This window comes from Synchiropus splendidus, chromosome 11 (assembly GCF_027744825.2).
Source record: "Synchiropus splendidus isolate RoL2022-P1 chromosome 11, RoL_Sspl_1.0, whole genome shotgun sequence".
Lineage (NCBI taxonomy): Eukaryota > Metazoa > Chordata > Actinopteri > Syngnathiformes > Callionymidae > Synchiropus > Synchiropus splendidus.
The window spans coordinates 20,080,235-20,098,844 of NC_071344.1; the positions used below are offsets into that span (position 1 = coordinate 20,080,235).

At 41.0% G+C, this 18,610-nt stretch overlaps 1 protein-coding gene across 3 annotated transcripts; it reads left to right on the top strand.

Annotated features, from left to right (window-relative positions):
* Nucleotides 1-139: 139 nt before the first annotated feature.
* Nucleotides 140-18,343, top strand: LOC128767712 (long-chain-fatty-acid--CoA ligase 1-like). Of its 3 annotated transcripts, none has more exons than XM_053879937.1 (21): nucleotides 140-246; nucleotides 9,595-9,884; nucleotides 10,481-10,595; nucleotides 10,687-10,751; nucleotides 11,807-11,908; nucleotides 11,983-12,082; nucleotides 12,172-12,347; nucleotides 12,939-12,971; nucleotides 13,049-13,100; nucleotides 13,179-13,252; nucleotides 14,437-14,514; nucleotides 14,602-14,736; nucleotides 15,076-15,210; nucleotides 15,574-15,669; nucleotides 15,770-15,842; nucleotides 16,126-16,214; nucleotides 16,299-16,415; nucleotides 16,796-16,939; nucleotides 17,021-17,125; nucleotides 17,326-17,397; nucleotides 17,478-18,343. In XM_053879937.1, exons 2-21 carry the CDS (start codon nucleotides 9,690-9,692, stop codon nucleotides 17,616-17,618), a joined length of 2,097 nt encoding a protein of 698 aa, XP_053735912.1. In that variant the 5' UTR covers nucleotides 140-246; nucleotides 9,595-9,689; the 3' UTR covers nucleotides 17,619-18,343. The 3 variants fall into 3 exon arrangements, with proteins under 3 accessions (XP_053735912.1, XP_053735911.1, XP_053735914.1); XM_053879936.1 differs by lacking the exon at nucleotides 140-246 and adding an exon at nucleotides 7,211-7,328; XM_053879939.1 differs by lacking the exons at nucleotides 140-246; nucleotides 9,595-9,884 and adding an exon at nucleotides 10,148-10,198.
* Nucleotides 18,344-18,610: the final 267 nt, after the last annotated feature.

Below are 18,610 nucleotides of genomic sequence, written 5' to 3' on the forward strand. Positions count from 1 at the left end.
ACGAATTCTCTTTTTCCTCAAGTCGCATACGACATACTTGTGACTCAACCATAAATGAAGTTTTACGATGGCCGGTCGGAGACAGTAACGCACTGGAAAACGACATTTTGAAACAAAAGCCAAAAGTTTCCTTCATCTACACAACTGAATTTTGTGACTTTTATTTTGACGTTTCTTCATTTGCCGGATGTCGTACTTTCCTTCAGCGCGTGGTCAGTAAGGAGTGACCGAGGCGGCAGCTCACAGGTGGGGCTCAAGTTAAACTCTTTATCTCTTCATTTGTTGGTCTGAAATATCGTGTGTTGCCTTGAAGTTATCGGCTGAACACTTTCAGCAACTTTTCAAAGTTTCATTTTGGCGGGAGGTTTAGAACCATGTCGCCTGGCGCGTACTCTCGAACTTATAGGCGTTCGTGTTTATACATGAGTGGTGTAGCAGTCAACCTGGCACTGTGAAACACACTGCTTATTCTCTGGTACAATCGAGTTCTCTCTAATGCCTTCCTGCTGAGTGCATTATTGTCGAGATGACGCTACAGTTTCAGACAGTGTGGTGTTGCTCAGCTGACGTGTGCCATCACGACCCACTGTACTGTGTGTAAGATGGGGGGGTTGTGCTTCTTATGGATTGTCATGGATTGTTATGGATTGTTCAGGGTGACATTACGTTTGGACCAGGGACATCGCCCTCGTCTACTGCGCGACAAGCGAACATAGGCACCAGAATTAGAGCACGGCCGGAGATGCGAGAGTTTGGCATCTGGCACGAAGCAGGTTTTAGGGTGAAAGGTCTCTGGTCTCCGATTGGGCTGCACTCTGACACTCTCCGTGCCCATGTGGGTTACAGTGTCAAACACTTACTCTTAAGTTTTTTGATCATTGACTTGATGGTAGTTCACCACTTGCATATATTGATACATCTCCACCTTCGTCAACAGTCCATGTAATAATTTGATTTAACTGGTGAATTTGTTCTTTTATATAAGTCTGTCTCAAGTTGTTTCTCTTATTCCACTGTGTAATGTTCTTCCTTTGTGGTGGCAGGGTTCGGGTTAGACCAAGTGTTAATGCCAGGTTATGTGTAACTGCAATTGTTAAGCATGTGTCATGTTTAAAAAGTATTAGGCTGTCATTACAGTTATATTACAATTGGTACTCTATTGTTCAAAATACAGTTATTAATAGCATTATACACTGCCTGGCCAAAAAAAAAGTCGCCACCAAGAAAAAGGGTCATAAACTCTAATATTTCGTTAGACCACCTTCAGCTTTGATCACAGCACACATTCGCTGTGGCATTGTTTCGATAAGCTTCTGCAATATCACAAGATTTATTTCCATCCAGTGTGGCATTAATTGTTCACCAAGATCTTGCATTGATGATGGTAGAGTCTGACCGCTGCGTAAAGCGTAAAGGTTCTCAACGGGGTTCAGCTCTGGACTCTGTGGTGGCCAAGCCATGTGTGAAAATGATGTCTAATGCTCCCTGAACCAGTCTTTCACAATTTGAGCCCGATGAATCCTGGCATTGTCATCTTGGAACATGCCCGTGGCATCAGGGAAGAAAAAATCCATTGAGGGAATAACCTGGTCATTCAGTATATTCAGGTAGTCAGCTGACCTCATTCTTTGAGCACATAATGTTGCTGAACCTAGACCTGACCAGCTGCAGCAACCTCAGATCCAGGATCCAGGTGGCGACTTTTTTTTGGCCAGGCAGTGTATTTACGACTGTAATAATGCAGTTATAAAATCAGTGTAGCAACTTAAACTCAATTACAATGACCCATTCATTTTAAACTTTTAATCCTCAAATCAAGGTTTAAACTCCAGCAAAAGGTCCTCTCAAGGAGGTGTGTTTCCAATAATTTGCCCACACAAGTATAGCTATACAAGGCACGCACACGCACGCACACACTCACGTTTCTTTTTCTCTCTTTGTGGGGACCGCTCATTGCCCTAATGATTTCGCGAGCCTCACTTCCTTAACCATCCAAAACAAATGTCTAAATTTCACCAAGACTCTCAACCAAACCTAACCGTAATATAATGACCCAGTTATTTTGATGTCTTCATCCTCAAATTGAGGCTTGGATGTGGGGTCCAGCCAAATGGTCTCCACATTGGCATGAGGTCCAATTTTTGCATCAAACACTTTGCCGTTTTTGAAATTTGATTTACTTTTCTGTTCATTATGGTTATTAATGTGAAACCCACACTATCAGATTGTTAGTCAAATATTTGACTCGTGTATGTGTACAATACATACCTCAAATGAAAAATGAAAGATGCCAACTAGCAGAAACCTGGTGGTGGTAGTGAATGGAGAATGATCAATGATTGAATGAATGAAAAAGCACATGACCTTAAATTAAACTCATGTGAGTGGGTGCCTTTGGGGGAAGTCAAACTATCAAAAAAAAAAAGAAAAAAGTAAGACACACAGTAGTCATGTATACACTAATGTGATTCACGATGACTTGGCTTGTTTGGCCCTAGCCTGAATTAGTCCATTGTGTCTTGTGGTGTATCGCCAGATAACAAGCTCGGCAGCAATAATGTGAATAGTTGGGATTCTCTAGTGGGCTTGGCTGAACATGCTGAAACCTGCAAGCATTCGCACCAACATCAAGATGTTGCATCTGTTGACGTGATTAGCCGGCTGAGCCGTATTCCACTTCCTGTACAGGGATGAAGCTGGAAATAATGACAGGCAGTTTGCTCCCAGCTGATAATGCTGCAAGCAAATTGTTCCTAGCTGTGAATATGTTTAACTATATTTGAACTTGTGTGTGAGAGAGACAACTTTAGTGTGGACTGGTCCCTTTCCATGCACATGTGCAAACACTTATGAGTCTTAAAGGTGAAGTTAACACCTCCTGCAACTTTTCAGTAAAATATCCAGATGTTTGTTTTCTAAGTGTGCATCAATGACAAAAACTTGATGAAAGAACCTGCAGACTAATCACGGGGCTGAAGATAAGTAACTTGAAAGTTTGTTGTCTCAAGTCCATGGATCCACTAGTTAAGCCACACTTTGTTCCATTGGTTCCAGTTCAGACTCAAATAGAGTAAAGGTTTCTTTTGCAAGAGTGTCCTGGTCCAGGCGCACAGTAGCAGTTGCAACATGGGCATACGCAAGAGTGCTAATATATATATATTTATTGTTGCACAAGTGATCAATATGGTTTGGAATTTAAGCCAGAGGGTCATTTTTATCTTTACAGTCAGTCAACCCTGAGTTATTGACTCTTTTGCTTTCATATTTTCACCTTCAATAGTTACAGTTGCAGTATCAGTCACTATTATTTTTTTGTATATTTTTTGTTGCTGTAACTAGTTCCAGTGTCAGAATTTGTATCCGTCTTGGGAGTATCGGCTCGACGTGGCTGTTGTTAGTCGTTGCTCCATGGTTAATAATGCCCGTAGCTGTTCACTCAAGATAATAGTGCCGGCTATATTAGGTTAGGTTAATGCGTTTGAATTATATGAGGCGCACCGTACTCACAGTAGCATTGTATTAGCTGCTATAACTAGGCTTTTAGCAAGGGGGGTGTCTAGTGTGGATGCCCTAAACTGCGAAACATGAAAAAATGGACATCCTCCTGCATTCACAGCAGGATGCCCTAAATGATTATTAGTGCCTATATAATGCCCTATTTGTAGTGTCATCACAGTAGTTTCCATGAAAAGGATCATATTTGCTGAATATGATAGAAATTCTCAGATTCTCAACCCTTTTACACCCGTAGCGTGGCCTTCGCAGTTGCTATATTAGTTTACTGGCGTAATCCGCACTGGCATGTCATGGAATTGCGTTGTCATTGATGCGGTGTCTGATGCTGATGACAGGAGAAAACCCGCAAATAAGTTTCCAACTTTAAATAATCGTTTACAAAGGCAACTCATTGATTTTTAATCAGAGGAGTATTTTTGCTGGGGTTTTTTGGCTCAAGACCCTCTCCTCTGCTCCTCTCGCTCCCCAGTGCCATACTCAGGCACTTAGCTTGTACTGAGGGAAAGAATCATTAAAAAAGTTTATTCATTTATTTTTATTTTTTAATTAATCAGGGTCACCCAAGTAAAACAGCTGCCCAGGAGAACCCTGCCTATGATTGTGTCCTTGTGGGAACAGCTACAGTTCATCTCTGTTCACTATTATTTGACTCAGATGTTTGTTTTTATAAAAAGTTATTTTTCTACACATTGATATTTACAGTTTCTTTTTTTTCAAAGCTACTTGTCAGTCGATGTCCTGGCGTGTCGGGAGGGGAATGGGCTAGGGTTAAGGGCATGGGGGCAAAATCGCAGCTAAAATCCTGGCCATTACTATTGCTGCTAGAGAATAGAAGTCATTCTTAGCTGCTCTGCTAGTGTACTATTTTTGGCTCTGAATATAAGCAGTAATGTTTATTACTGTGTGTTGTGTAAAAAACACAACATTTGTGTAATGTTTGCAGCAGATCGAATGGTTGTTTGAGTTCATTCGTGTTTGAGGCTTTGTGTTGCTATTCAAGGAGTTTCCCATTCTTCCAAACTGTTGGTGGTGAAATAATGAACTGTAAAGGTTAGTACAGAAATCAATAAATGTACCTTCAAGTTATTTATATCCAGCGCCTTCAAGTGTCTTATTGGACTTCAATGTTAAGATGGAACAATGTCGATTTGCGTTATACGCATGGAGAATACCAAAAAAGTATATATTTTAAATATTTTCCATGATTATTGAGTTTGGTTTTCTCATGAAAAAGTAAATTGAAAACCAATTTTCCATGTCATACCCGCTGTTTATACTGAACAAAAAAGTAAACTTTGCGCTACATCACTTAAGAGTGGAGTAGACAGAATCCTATTATGATTTATTGACTCAGATCTTCATGAGTCAAAATCAATCAATTTAGGAGATGGAGCATGATACCCAGCCCTAGTGGTGGCTAGTGGCCTAGTGGTAGGAATTGTATTCACTTCAACTGAATGCTTATTCATCGTACCCTGTAACATAGCATAAAATCACTTCTCATTTTTCTTATACCTATACATTGCTGCAAGGGATGCACCGAATTGAAAATTTGAGACGAAGCCAAAGCTGAATAAAGTTTTAAATGCTTGGCAGTATACCAAATAATACCGAATGTCCAATGTGATTACGATTTGTACGAATTTTAAAAAAGATGCAAAACTAGTCGAACATATGAACATGTTTGACAAGGAAAGTTAGTGTTTAGATGACTTTGCTTTTCAAATAATAAAAATTCCAAATTAAAAAACATGAAGTTAGTGTTTAGATGACTTTGCTTTTCAAATAATAAAAATCCCAAATTAAAAAACATAACATTATTTCCCATTATATAATTTACATGATAATATAAACAGATGGCTCTCGATAGTTTGGTTGCACACTCATTGCAAACTGCAATTCTACTCTTGCTCTTCAATACTATAAAAGAACCAAAAACTTCCACTCTATGCAGACTTTGGATCACCCTGAGCGCTGAAGCGTCGCCATGACGACAGCTGGATCCGGTGTTTAATACTTTGACACTGCGGAGTCGGTGCTGTCACCACTGAAAGTGGAGACTGGGGGTGTGGGTTGCCAGCGGTCTCATAATTTCACCTCTGCGGCACATTTGTGTTTGCATTTAAAAAGCACGTTCTCTTAAATAGCGTTGTTGATCAGATGTGAAAATCATCGTTCAGGCTGCTCTGCACGGTGTTTGACTGTGTCACAGGCCACTATTGAAGCCGAATGTTGTTTCACTATTCGACCGAATATTTGGTGCATCCCGAATTGCTACTACTGAAAACTGTAGGGTGCTGGAAATTCACTGGCGCATCTGTATAGCTGGTTTTTGCTGGTTGATAAATTGTGCCACAAATATTGCTGATAAACTATATTATATTCAACATTATTTTGAGACCAAAGTAATCATTAATGTAAGGATATTGTATAAAAAATATACAAGTGCAGCCTTTAAAATCTAATGTTTTTGAAATGTCTTATAAAGAACTATTATACATCTTAAAAATAAAAATGTATTTTTGGTGTTTGTGGTTCAGATGAGCATGCATGTTTGATTTTGCACTTTTTGTTGGCACCACATTAGACTAAATTTAGTCTAATCCATTCTAATGAAGGCAAACTATTCTCACACCAGGGCTGTGGCATTTGGCTTTGCAATTTTTTTTTTCTCCCTCTAGTTCAAAGATACAGTATTTTCTGTCGCTCCTTATGGTTCCTGCTAACTTGCTAAACTGAGCTTGGTGGTCAATGACTGACTCTTAGGTGACCAATTGGGAGGGTTCACTGTGCTACTTCTGCTCGGCACAAATGTGACCAGCGAGGTGTCTGACACTTTCACACTGAGAGAGTGAACCTTCCTGTCAGTGGGCTAGCCAGTAGTTAGTAGTTAGGAGCAGAGACGGAGACCGAAATTTTTCGGGGGTGGTCAAGGATTGCACCCCCCCACCACCACTGAAAGTAGAATAAGACATTAGCTCACAAAAAAGCAACAATATCAGAGACTAGTAAAATGAGATTATTAACCATAATTTCGTAGTAGTTATCGTTGAGACTTAAGCAGCAGTTGCATTAGATTACCAAAGCAGCAGTGTTGGCGTCAGTCATGGTAGTTGTTTTGGTTGAAGATGATTATCATATGACCAGATGATTATCACATGAGTAGGAGTAGTATTTGGCATTAGGGAAGTAACAGCTGCTGTCGAGCATCTGCACTACCTGTAAAAGAAGTTGTTTAAGCAGTGGAATTTATATTGTGGGCGCAGAGGTGACTGTGGAAGTTGTAGCAGCAGCAGCAGCATCATAAACTGGTGATGCATTGCTTCAATTCTAGCAGCAATGGTTGTGATAATTTATGTGATAAAATAGGATTGCAGGTGCTTTTTTTCCTTTTTTAAATGTTGAGGTCAGCTTTTATCTGACTGAGTCTAATCATCTCAGCAGACCGCAGAGTTCACAGGTCACTAGGGGAAAGGTGAAGTGAAACTGCTTGATCCTCAATGGTGTTGGAAACGCTTGCCCCAATCTCGCTGCTGAAATGTGTCAATATAAACTCGTCACAACATGAAACCCCATTGACTTTTGCAAAGATTAGGTTACCGTGGTTTAGAGCTAGTCAGATGGGCTTCTCTCAGCCTATGACAAGGTGCCCTGGAACCTCTCTGACCCCTGATTGGTAGACAGCCTGGGTTTACACATCACTGTTTTCAGCAACGTTGTGCAATGAGTATATGAGCGCCTCAGTCTAGTAATCTCAGTGTGTTTGCGCGCTTGCAGCCTCTCCAGTCTAGCAGGACACCTCCAATACACAGGTGAGCAGGCATTTCTAAAGTGTTTAGTTGGCTGTTTGAATCAGTCTTGAACTGTGGGATCCGTACGATATAATGTAATGTAATATATACTCTATAATATAATTGTATAATACAATAATCCTCTTTGTGGTTCATGGTTGAATACAGTTCAAGGGACACAGGTGAGTCTGAAACACGATAATCCGGCTTGGCTGTGATATGGTGAACTTTCCTCAGGCTGTGAGCGGTGAGGACATCCTGCTTGAACATTAAACACAGTAATTCAGGGCTTTTGAAACCTCTTCCCTTTAGGATTTGAACGTGACAAGATAAGAAAAGCGCTAGTTGTCTTCATTGAATTGCTCATGCTAATGTTCAGTTGTAAGAGGCTTTAATAATGAACTTTTGCAAATGCAACCTTGAAGTGACTTTTTTTGTTATATAAGATTACAAGACAGCAGTGTGGTGAAAAATCATTTTTCCATGAAGCAACACTGCATAAATCAATCATTCATTTCGATGTTAAACATTGAGTGGTGGTCATGTTGACCTCTAAGTCAGTGTTTGTGCAGGTTTGATTGCATTCTCTTGTCACTAGTTTTTCTGTGCTCCACTTATCAAGCTGGGCACATAGTGTCTGCTGATCAAATCAGCGAGTCTTATATCTGACACTCACATCAACTCTGTGTGCGTGACTCACACTGTGAACACCAGCACAATTGGGACTGTACAGTCATCGCCAAACCTGTTTGGTGATGGTTTATTCAGATATTTGAGCTAATTATAGAGTTCTACAATCCACCCAGTTAGTATGTGGAATTAAGTTACCAGTTCTTTCTTTTCAAGCAAGGACCCAATTATGTGCACCACTCAACCTGGTTTGTTTTCAGAAGTGTGTCGCCCAGGACTGCTGATGTCCAACTTTTCAGATCCAAAATGTTTCTATCACATGTGTATTTTTTCAAGACAGATGCAAGTGTCTGTACCACTGTCTGGTCATGACAATTCAATGAAACCTCAAATGAAGCACTGATGGCACTCACACGCATCACACACAAAACATTTATTTCTGCAAAAGACTATATTTTTCAGGCAAGTTGTTTGCCAAGCGCATACTGTATAATTTCCAGTTTCTGCATCGACATTGGTCGCCATCTACGCCCCATTATGGCGTTTTATTTGGAAGGGAAGGGAAGCAGCCTTGACAGGAAAAGCTCCATAAAAAGCTCATTCATTGACGCACATTTTTTGCAATAAATGAGTAAATGCATCTTCCGTGACACACAGAAGGGTCTTCTCTGAAGTTTATTCAGATTTTTGTATAATATCGAATTAAAGCCTGTAATAAACAGGTCGGCCAATCACAATGAGTTTGTCATCTGACCAGGAAGTAGGACATACAAATGCTTGACTTTCAAATCACCGGCTCGTCGAATATCGTCTTTTGCTGATAAAAATGTGGCAGTCGCATGTGGCAGAAAGTGCCATCAAATCCTTCATTTGAAGTTTCACTTATTCATTAAAAATATCAGATTGTGATATCCGGTTGTGATGTCATCACCCAGCAGCAAACTGGACGCATTCCACCAGTGGACACATTAGGTACCTGCTGGAATAACTGTGTTTGCAGGTGTTCAAAAAATATCCACACAGTGCCTGTTTGCCACGGGAGGTCTGATTGAGGTGACAACGTATATACATTAAAGCTTTTAATCATCTGACCTCAGAGAAGACAGATTACACATTGGAACCAGAATGTCGAGAGTGTTGTTTGGCCTTGTGGCCATTTAGATGGTCATGTCAACGGAAATGCCATTTGAGACCAATTGCTGGATAAGTATTGTACTTTACATTTTAATGTGACAACTGTCAGAATGAAATGAAGAATGAGGTCAGAGACAGTATGTTGTCATCATGCTCATTTACACTTGCAATGTGCTTTTTCATGTGGGGATTATTTGTGTTTTCATCATTAAATTGCACTTAAATTCAAATTGTTTTTGTTACTGCACATGAACATTGATATCCACAAAATCCACACTGCTTGGTTCAGTCTGTACTTGTGATGCAATGTGTTTCATCAGTGATAGATCCCTACATATAAGATCTACAGACCTGATGTTTTTGTATTTGCTAATAATCCATAGTAAAACACGCTCTTGTGAATGAATGACTGGTTGTAAGGTTTTATGCAAATACCTCGGTTATCGTGACATTTGACCTGTATTTACAGACTGAATTCATTTCAAGCTCTTGCATTTGTTTTTTGTTTTTGGATTCGATATAGGTCACATCAGGCCTGAGTGGCTCCACACACTCCTTTGCCTCACCAACTTGGTTCAACATACTGTACATACAAAGAGCAGCCTACCCCAAGCAGCCATGTTCAGCCAGGAGTTCCTACAGAAGCTGAGACTGCCAGACCTGGAGGACATGGGTCAGTACATCAAAGCCCTCTCTGCACCGACTTTGATTAGCGTGGGCATGGTGGCCGCAGCAACGACCTACTACATGGCAACACGACCCACGGCCCAGCCCCCTGTGTGTGACCTCAACATGCAGTCAGTTGAGCTTCCGGTAAGTGCAATGAGAAGTCTTGATACAAAGTTGTTTCTGCTTTGCAACTGAAGTGTTATACAGTCACATCTTGTTTACATTTTCCTCTCTCAAGCCTGTTCTTCCATCTTGACTTCCATCTGTCAGCCGGTATATCTCCTTTTGTACTGAGCACATCATGTCCATCGTGTGTGTCACTGAGATATTCTTGCTATTGCCTTTTAAGAAACCAACTGAGATATTCTTGCTATTGCCTTTTAAGAAACCATCTGGATATTTGTCTTTATTCATTCATACTCCTCTGAGGTTCTGGTGTCAATCCCAGCTACATTCAGGTAGACACAAAACTGAAAAAAAGATATGTCGGACCTCTGCATTCTGGAAACATGATAACCATTGAACCAGGACAATTTTAGAATTGTCTTATTCAATAAAGGCAAATGAAGTTAACCATAATTTGACAGACATATAGCTTTCCACTAAAATGCTATTTTGCTGTGTCATCTAAAATTCCAAAAGTCTATTGTTGTGTTGCAGTCACGCTTTTGCTAACGTCACTTGATGGATAACTCCAAGTAAAGAATGTTGCTTTCCTTTCTGGTCTTCTATCTCTTTAGGGTGGAGAGTTTGTGCGAAGATCAGTTTTGCAGAGAGGAGATAAGCCGGTGACATATGTCTATGATGACGCCAGAACAATGTATGAGTTCTTCCTCAGAGGAGCCAGACAGTCCAGTAAGTATTTGCCAATATATCTGATATTCAACAGCTGATAAAATGAGGAAGAAATACAGATTTTGTCATTTGTCCTGTCACTATCTACCAGATAACGGTCCCTTTCTGGGCTCCAGAAAACCCAATCAGCCCTATGAATGGATATCCTATGGAGAGGTGAGAGGCCAACATGAACAGTCAAAAGTAGACACACATCACTTATTAGAAATTACAGTGTCTCACAAGCTTTATCTGAATCGTTGTGATTGGTTCCTATTCCTGCACCCTCATATTGTAGACTGACTGACTGATGTGCAGAGTTTTTGTCACCCATGTAATATTTCTACAAGTTCTTGCTTGAAGATTAAATTTTACTCGTCAGATAAGTTGGGAAAAAAGAAAAAAAAAACGCCCACATATCGGGATGAAATTGAATCGGGACGTACCGTAAGTGTAAAAATGATAATGTAGAGATTAAAACACATGTGCCAAGAATACAATGTGGAATATAAAATAATAATATAAGATAAAATGAAAACCATAACAGACAAATAAGTATTATCCTAGTCATGACTTCAGGGTTGGACTCCTGTTCTCAATGGAGTTTGGCAGGTGGGACCAAAGCACTGAAACTACTGCTGTTGAGGAGTGTCTTGGTTTATTTTGGAGCAGTACTGTACAAGTATCACACATCTGCAGCCGCTCAACAAGCCTAACTCTGATATGTTTTGTTTTTGTCTGACTCTATGTCACCTCTCGCACACATTCACCTCTCACCTCACAATGCTGTGCCACGTACACACGCACATCTAAATGACACAACATTAATGCGTGCTATTTCCACAACAAGTGATTTGTGGATGATACCAAAAATGGTTCCGAGAGACTGAGAGCTCTGTCAAGCTCTGGCTTTCCATCATGATGGGCACAATGGGCACCCTGGTCTAGAGCCTCAAATCTTTCAGCAGTCAGTACTAATGCTCTAAATGGTTGAAGTTCGCCACAACGGTTTGTGTCAATGAATCTTCCATCATAAGGGTCATAAAGAAGGGGCCAGAAATAAATGACTGTATAGCTTAGTATACTGTTCACATTTTGTAAACGTAAATCAGGGCCATGACCTACACAAACACCAAGACAATGCTGGCGTGTCTGTGTGTGTTATAAACAGTTGTACCATGTGACACTTTCTGCAAAATCGTTTTACATGTGATTTTTTTTTTGTTACTCAGGGAATTGAAAGGACGCAGAATCTGGGCTCTGCTTTTCTTCATATGGGCCACTCCAAAACCTCAGATCCACACATTGGCATCTTTGCTCAGAACAGACCAGAGGTACATTGGCACAAAATGATAATGATGTGAGTCTGATCAACCCAAGAGTAGATGTTTAAAAGCTGTGTGTTCAGTGGACCCTCACGGAGCTGGCCTGCTACACTTACTCTCTGGTAGCTGTGCCACTGTACGACACCCTGGGATCCGAAGCCATCCACTACATTCTTGACAAAGGTGCTCAAAGCCATACAAAAATAGAATATCAGTGTTTATCCAAAGGTTTGCTCCTGATGAGTGTATTAATGCAAGTTTCATTCCTGTAGCCTGCATCTCTACGGTGGTGTGTGATGTGGAAGAGAAGGTCCACATTGTATTGGATGGTGCGAATGGCAAACAGCAGAGTGTGAAAACCATCGTCCTCATGGGAACCCCCAGCACTGAGCTGGTGGACAGATGTCAGAAGGCTGGAGTTGACATTTTCAGCCTGCAGGCAATGGAGGTCAGATGTAGCGCTTGTTTTTTAATTTCCTCTTTTCACCATCCTGCGGTTCACTTGGAAACTCAGCCCACACTCACATTAGTTTTTATTCATGCTACTAGGGCATCTTATTGTCATGCTGCAGTGACTTCAATCAAAGCACAATATTTGAAACAGTTTTTTTCTTAACTGAAGTTAGCAGTATCAAACTAAATTAAAATTGAGATGACTGAATAATCAAATGAAAGTAATCAAACAAGGAAAGTTAATTTGCAGCCCTCAGGTGTTCAAACAAATCCAGTGTTTTCTACATGATTTCCCCTCATCCTCAACCCTTTACTTTTGTAATTATTTTCCACAATATGCCACAAAGTTCTATATAGTTAGATGTTTCCTTCATGTGCTGTACTGGTGTCATCATTTTATGACTATACTTACTCTCCATATATTTATTCAAATATTTTGTTTTTCTTTGTTCCTTGTTGCAGTCTTTATTTATGAGTAGTGTATATTGAATTACCATGTCAATGACCCTTTTCGTTGTTGCCTTTTCTGTTTCATTGCCTTCACCTTTAATGATGACTTTCTGGGTGTGTTTTATTTGTTATGCAGGAGATTGGCAAGGCCCATCGACAGACACCGTCTGTAAGTAAATATCAGCATGTTGACAAGATCAAGAGTAGAAAAGTAAGTATCTAAATGTACTTTTAAAATCTCTTCAGCCTCCGCGGCCTGATGACCTGGCAGTGATCTGTTTCACCAGTGGAACCACAGGTTAGGCACTCAATTAGGAATGTTTTCCCATGGTTTTCTGTTGTGCTTTGTGTTCATCATGAGTGTGTATTTTTACAGGTTGTCCAAAAGGAGCAATGTTGACTCATGGCAACATTGTATCCAACACTTCGGCCTTTATTAAAATCACAGAGGTGAGTGTTGGTGTGCATTTATCATCTGAAAGCTTAAAAAGGTTAAACTATTCCACTGCTTTTCTCTTCCCAGTATTCTGCCTCAGTATTTGTACTACATGTATAAATCTATGAATAGTTTTGTACTGTTTTCATCACGACGTCCCATCTCCTGTCTGTGGTCAACATGTTCTAAAATCTCATTTTGCAAAACTTGTTAAACTGGTGTGTCCTATTGATCCTAGATGTGATACTGTCTAATGTGAGTGAACGACCGCGGATATTGACACAAGAAATAATGGAGGCTTGATTCTTCCACCTGGTCACTTCTGTAACTCCAAGAAACATCACCTGACAACATTGGGACAGCTCATGCTACTGCTATATATTGTGGAGAGCCAGTATACAACCTATTTGTCAGATGTATCGAATTTCCAAAATGGGGCTCTGAACTATACTTAAACCCATAGATATGTTAAACACACGCATACGCACACACACACGTTTATATCGCTGTCCCTGCGGGGACATTGTGAGGTTTCTCATTGCCGTAATGCTTTCCCCCGCCTCTCACCCTTAACTTAACCCTCCAAAACCTTAACCAGGACTCTGAACCAAACTGAAACCCAATTATAAGCACCTTGTTGTTTTGAAGTCTTTTGAAGTTTGTCCCCACGAGGCAGTATAAACACACACATACATAGATTGCGTGACATATGAATCATATAATACTAATCTGACTCCGCCTCACTGTTTCCTTTTCTGTCTTTGACTCTTCATTTTTAACAATACTTTTATGTTTTTTTTCTGAAATGTAAAATATGTGAATGAATCCCAAATGTTTATTTATGCTGTGAAAAAATCCAAAAATTACAAAAAACAAAAACAATGCCTAATTACACACGTAATAATAATTGTCACTGAAGTGTCACACATAAAATAGTAAAATTAAGTTGATTTATGCTTGTCCTTTTGGTTTGTTCTGTCACTTGTGTTATGTTGATTGAGTCAGATTTACCCATCTGTCACATGACTCTGTGTTCAGTCACACGTGTGTCCATCAGTCCTACACCCAGCTCAGCTCAGAAGACATCATGCTCTCTTCTCTGCCTCTGGCACACGTATGAGAGGGTGGTGGAGGTATTTTAACAATGTCTCTTCTCTTCCCCATTGTGTTCCCGTACCTGTGTCTGTGGGGGTCTTAGGATCACTGTCCAATTGGTCCTAGTGATGTCCATATTTCCTTCCTTCCCTTGGCCCATATGTTTGAACGTGTGGTTCAGGTATGCTTCCTCAATGTCCTGCTATTGTTCCCAGCACATCTTCCAGTCAGGTATAATTTATAACCTTCTGTTTTGCTCTGCTGTCAGGGTCTGATGTTAGTCAACGGTGGCCGGATAGGCTTCTTTCAAGGAGATATCCGACTGCTGATGGATGACCTAGCCACACTGAAGCCCACTGTTTTTCCTTTGGTGCCGCGACTTCTAAACAGAATGTATGACAAGGTCGGTGGTCACCTCTTTCTGACATGTCATTTAATTACACATCATATAACACACCGTTTAGACTTGACAACCAGCATAACGCACTTCCTTATCCTAATGTGACTGCTTCAAACACTGCTGGCTGTCTGTCATAAAGAGTGCATTTTCATTTAGGTCAGTTTTTTTTTCAGATCACCTCAACTGTTTAAGTGTAGACAATAATGCACTTTTGTAGGATTTTCCTGTGTTGACTAATGTATTTACAGTATCTAATCGGCTTAGTCCCTCAATAGTTAATCTAGTACAGGAACCCTTCAGCACGTCTTCTTCCTCCTTATTTTGAAATCTTATTTGTTTCAGGTCTTCGGCCAGGCCAACACTCCCATGAAACGCTGGCTTCTGAGTTTTGCTCACAGACAGAAGGAGGGAGACATGCAGAGGGGCATTGTGAGGAGGAACAGTATCTGGGATCAGCTCATTTTCAGGAAGGTCCAGGTAAATGCAACAAATCACATGATTGACCTTGTCAGTGCTTCTCTGCAGACAGGTTCTTATGTCAACTTATCACTGAGGTTAAATGTGCACTGACCTCACGACTTGTTTGAATTCAAGTGATTGACAAAGCTCAGTTCTGGTTGAGCCTAGCACCCCATAACAACTACTGGCATCAGAGGGTCGCTGAAATTCTGTGTGAGAGCTACTGTGAGTGAATCGCTGCTGCCACAGCTGTCTGTGCATGGACGTGTTTTATTTAATGAATGGAGAAGCTATAATTGAAGCATTTTGTGAGGCATGGTGAGCTGCCATATTGGAGATGAGATTTTATTTCAACAATTTCATTGTTCCTCTCCTCATCAGGCCAGTGTTGGAGGCCGCGTGCGTCTCATGTTAACAGGCGCTGCTCCAGTCTCACCGACAGTCCTCTCATTCCTCAGAGCTGCTTTTGGTTGCCAGGTAACATGTTAACAAGATTGTGTCTCTGTTGATTCATAAACATGCACTGAAACTGCAACGATATCAACAATACTAACACATGCAATGTTCTCTCTGTCAGTTCTATGAAGGTTATGGACAGACTGAGTGCACTGCTGCGTGCACCATGACAGTACCAGGCGACTGGACTGCAGGTAGTCCGCCGTCTGTTCAAAACTTCTTATATGATCTTCACAAGTGTCTTTACTGTATCACAATTAAAAATGGTCCTGAAACCTACTGTAGAAAATGTAATGTAAAAATGAAAGGTAGAACAGACAGATCCACCACAAGGCTTTGTGGTTCAGTGTTGCAAGTGATAAGAACGTTGTTAAGAAGTATTTCGTTTGATCAGAAGTAGAACAGGTGCACGTGCCCATAGTGCCGTCTGTTTTCCTTGTGAGACGAAAAAGTGGATAACAAACCATCTGGTTACAGGTCACGTTGGACCTCCCCTTCCCTGCAACTCAGTGAAGCTAGTGGATGTCGAGGAGATGAACTACCTGGCTGTCAATGGCGAGGGAGAGGTGAATGACATTAACAAGTGTTCTTTATCAGTATCTGCTCCTGATGCTCCAGTCCCTCATTCCACATTTATATTGTCCTCCCAGGTGTGCGTGAAAGGCCCAAATGTATTCCAGGGCTACCTTAAAGACCCAGAGAGGACGTCAGAAGCTATCGATGCAGATGGATGGCTTCACACTGGAGACATCGGGATGTGGCTTCCGGTGTGTTCACTTCTCTCTGATGATGCAGTTGAACTGTCAATCAAACCCATCCAGGATTCTCCCCAGCACATTAGCTAAATAAGCTCCACATAATGGCACACTTGGAAGTTAAAATCTCTCACAGCCCAAGCCCCACTTCCAGGTCAGTCCAAACAAGCTGACGTGCACCGTCCTGTCCGTGCACCTGGTTGTTGTTGGCTGTAGTGGACTGGAGAGGAGGGCTTTGCCAACTGATAACCGTGAGCGAGGAAGGAGACGGCAGCGTTAATGCTGTCTGCATTGCTGGAATCTGACTCCAAAGTCATGGAAAAAACACTGATTGTTGATCTTGGTTTCTTTGTTTGAGTGTGCTGTGAATGTAATTACTCAATTGTTTGCAGAACGGATGTCTGAAAATTGTCGATAGGAAGAAGCACATCTTTAAACTGGCTCAGGGAGAGTATATTGCTCCTGAGAAGATCGAGAACATCTATTTAAGAAGCGAGTCTGTGGCCCAGGTCTTTGTGCACGGAGACAGTCTTCAGGTAGTGTGTTTCTCCACATGGATCGTCATACTCAAATTCTAAATCTCATCAGGTTGTTTTCCTCCTGCCGATTCTCTGCAGGCTTGTCTCGTGGCCGTGGTGGTACCTGACCCAGATTTCCTGTCCACCTGGACCAAGAAGACGTTGGGCCTGGAAGGAAGCTTCAATGATCTGTGCATCAACCAGGTGCCAGTACAGTAATTTCTGTTGCACTAACTGAAATTGTTTTGCTTCTAGATGATCCACCGATCGTGTACTTTTGTGTACAGTAATTGAGGGCTTTATCTGTAGTGTGACAATTCCTAAAGATATATGTGAAAGTGATATATTTTAAGTTGTAATAGCCAAGTTTGAAAAAGTAGTAACTTGATTTTCTCACCGAATAGGAAGTAAAAGCAGCCATCCTGACAGACATGGTGCAGCTCGGGAAGGCAGCAGGTCTGAAGTCCTTTGAGCAGGTAAAATGCTTGCTGCTTTACAGTGGTGTGGAGGGAACTACCGGCTGTGTCCAGTCTGGCACTCTATTTGTCTCCTCCAGGTGAAGGCCATCTACATCCACAAGGAACAGTTCTCAGTCAACAATGGGCTGCTCACTCCAACACTGAAGGCAAAGAGGAATGAAATGAGACTCTTCTTCAAACCACAGATCGAAGAGCTGTATGCCAAAATGAACAAATAGCCTGAGCAAACACAGACCAAGTGGAAGATTGTCAAATTAAAGCCAAAACAAAAAGAACAAAAGGACAGACTCCATGAAAATATGTTGTGTATATGCCGTGATCCCAGTTGCTTTGTGTGTTGTGATTTCCCCTAAAGTGGGGGGTTTAAATTACTGACGACACAGAGCACCAGGTTTCTCAGGAGCTCACTGCCACAATTACCTCGTAAACATGTATGTATGCTTGCAATTTAGTAGCTCCGTGGGGAAACATTCACTCAAGAGAAAGACAACTATTGATGCCATTTAAAGATGGAAGGACCTGGTTTGTTGTCTAGAAACTCGATCAAACCGGGATGCTGCTAACACCAGCGACAGCTCTGCTCCAGACGTGCGCCAAGAAACACTCATGGGACAAAGGGAAATGTCTTAATATATTTATGGGCCGTGTGAAATGGCTGTGCTAAACCAAAATAGTCATTGAATGACATGCATTTTTAATTCACTTGTTTTGACCCTGAAGTTTATATGTGGTATGTCTTTAACTGTGCTTAAATGGATAGAAATATTGTGTATCTGGGGTGTTCACAGCAAGCAACCTATCTTGTGCATCCTCCCTGCTCACACTTATCCTCCTCATATCCAGTAACGCAAGTGTAAAAATGATATCCCCATTTACCACTTGACAGAAAGTGGATTGTCAGAGTATCTGCAAAATAAAGTCTGGCGTGCCTTTACTCTTGGAATTGTTGGGTGTACATTATTGTCTGCTTAAAGTCCACTTGCCATATGCTTTTGATTGTGGGAAGAAAAATGTAGAGCTAATTCTTGGAAGTGCATTTGATAATTGTATTGGCCAAAATGCTGGTAGCAAGAACAATAATTTTACATCAAATGAGATTTCTTTGTGATATTTTTTGTCATTGTATCACAGACATTCATGTAGATTTCACTGCAACGCATGTTTGGGCCGAAATGTTTTTAAACAGCATTGGATCAGGAGCTGGCAATAT

Coding starts and splice junctions, on each gene's coding strand:
- LOC128767712 (XM_053879937.1), top strand. CDS start 9,690: ATGTTCAGCCAGGAGTTCCTACAGAAGCTGAGACTGCCAGACCTGGAG. Junction 12,348..12,938: donor TCAGCCTGCAGGCAATGGAG/GTCAGATGTAGC, acceptor TTTGTTATGCAG/GAGATTGGCAAGGCCCATCG. Junction 14,737..15,075: donor TAAACAGAATGTATGACAAG/GTCGGTGGTCAC, acceptor TATTTGTTTCAG/GTCTTCGGCCAGGCCAACAC.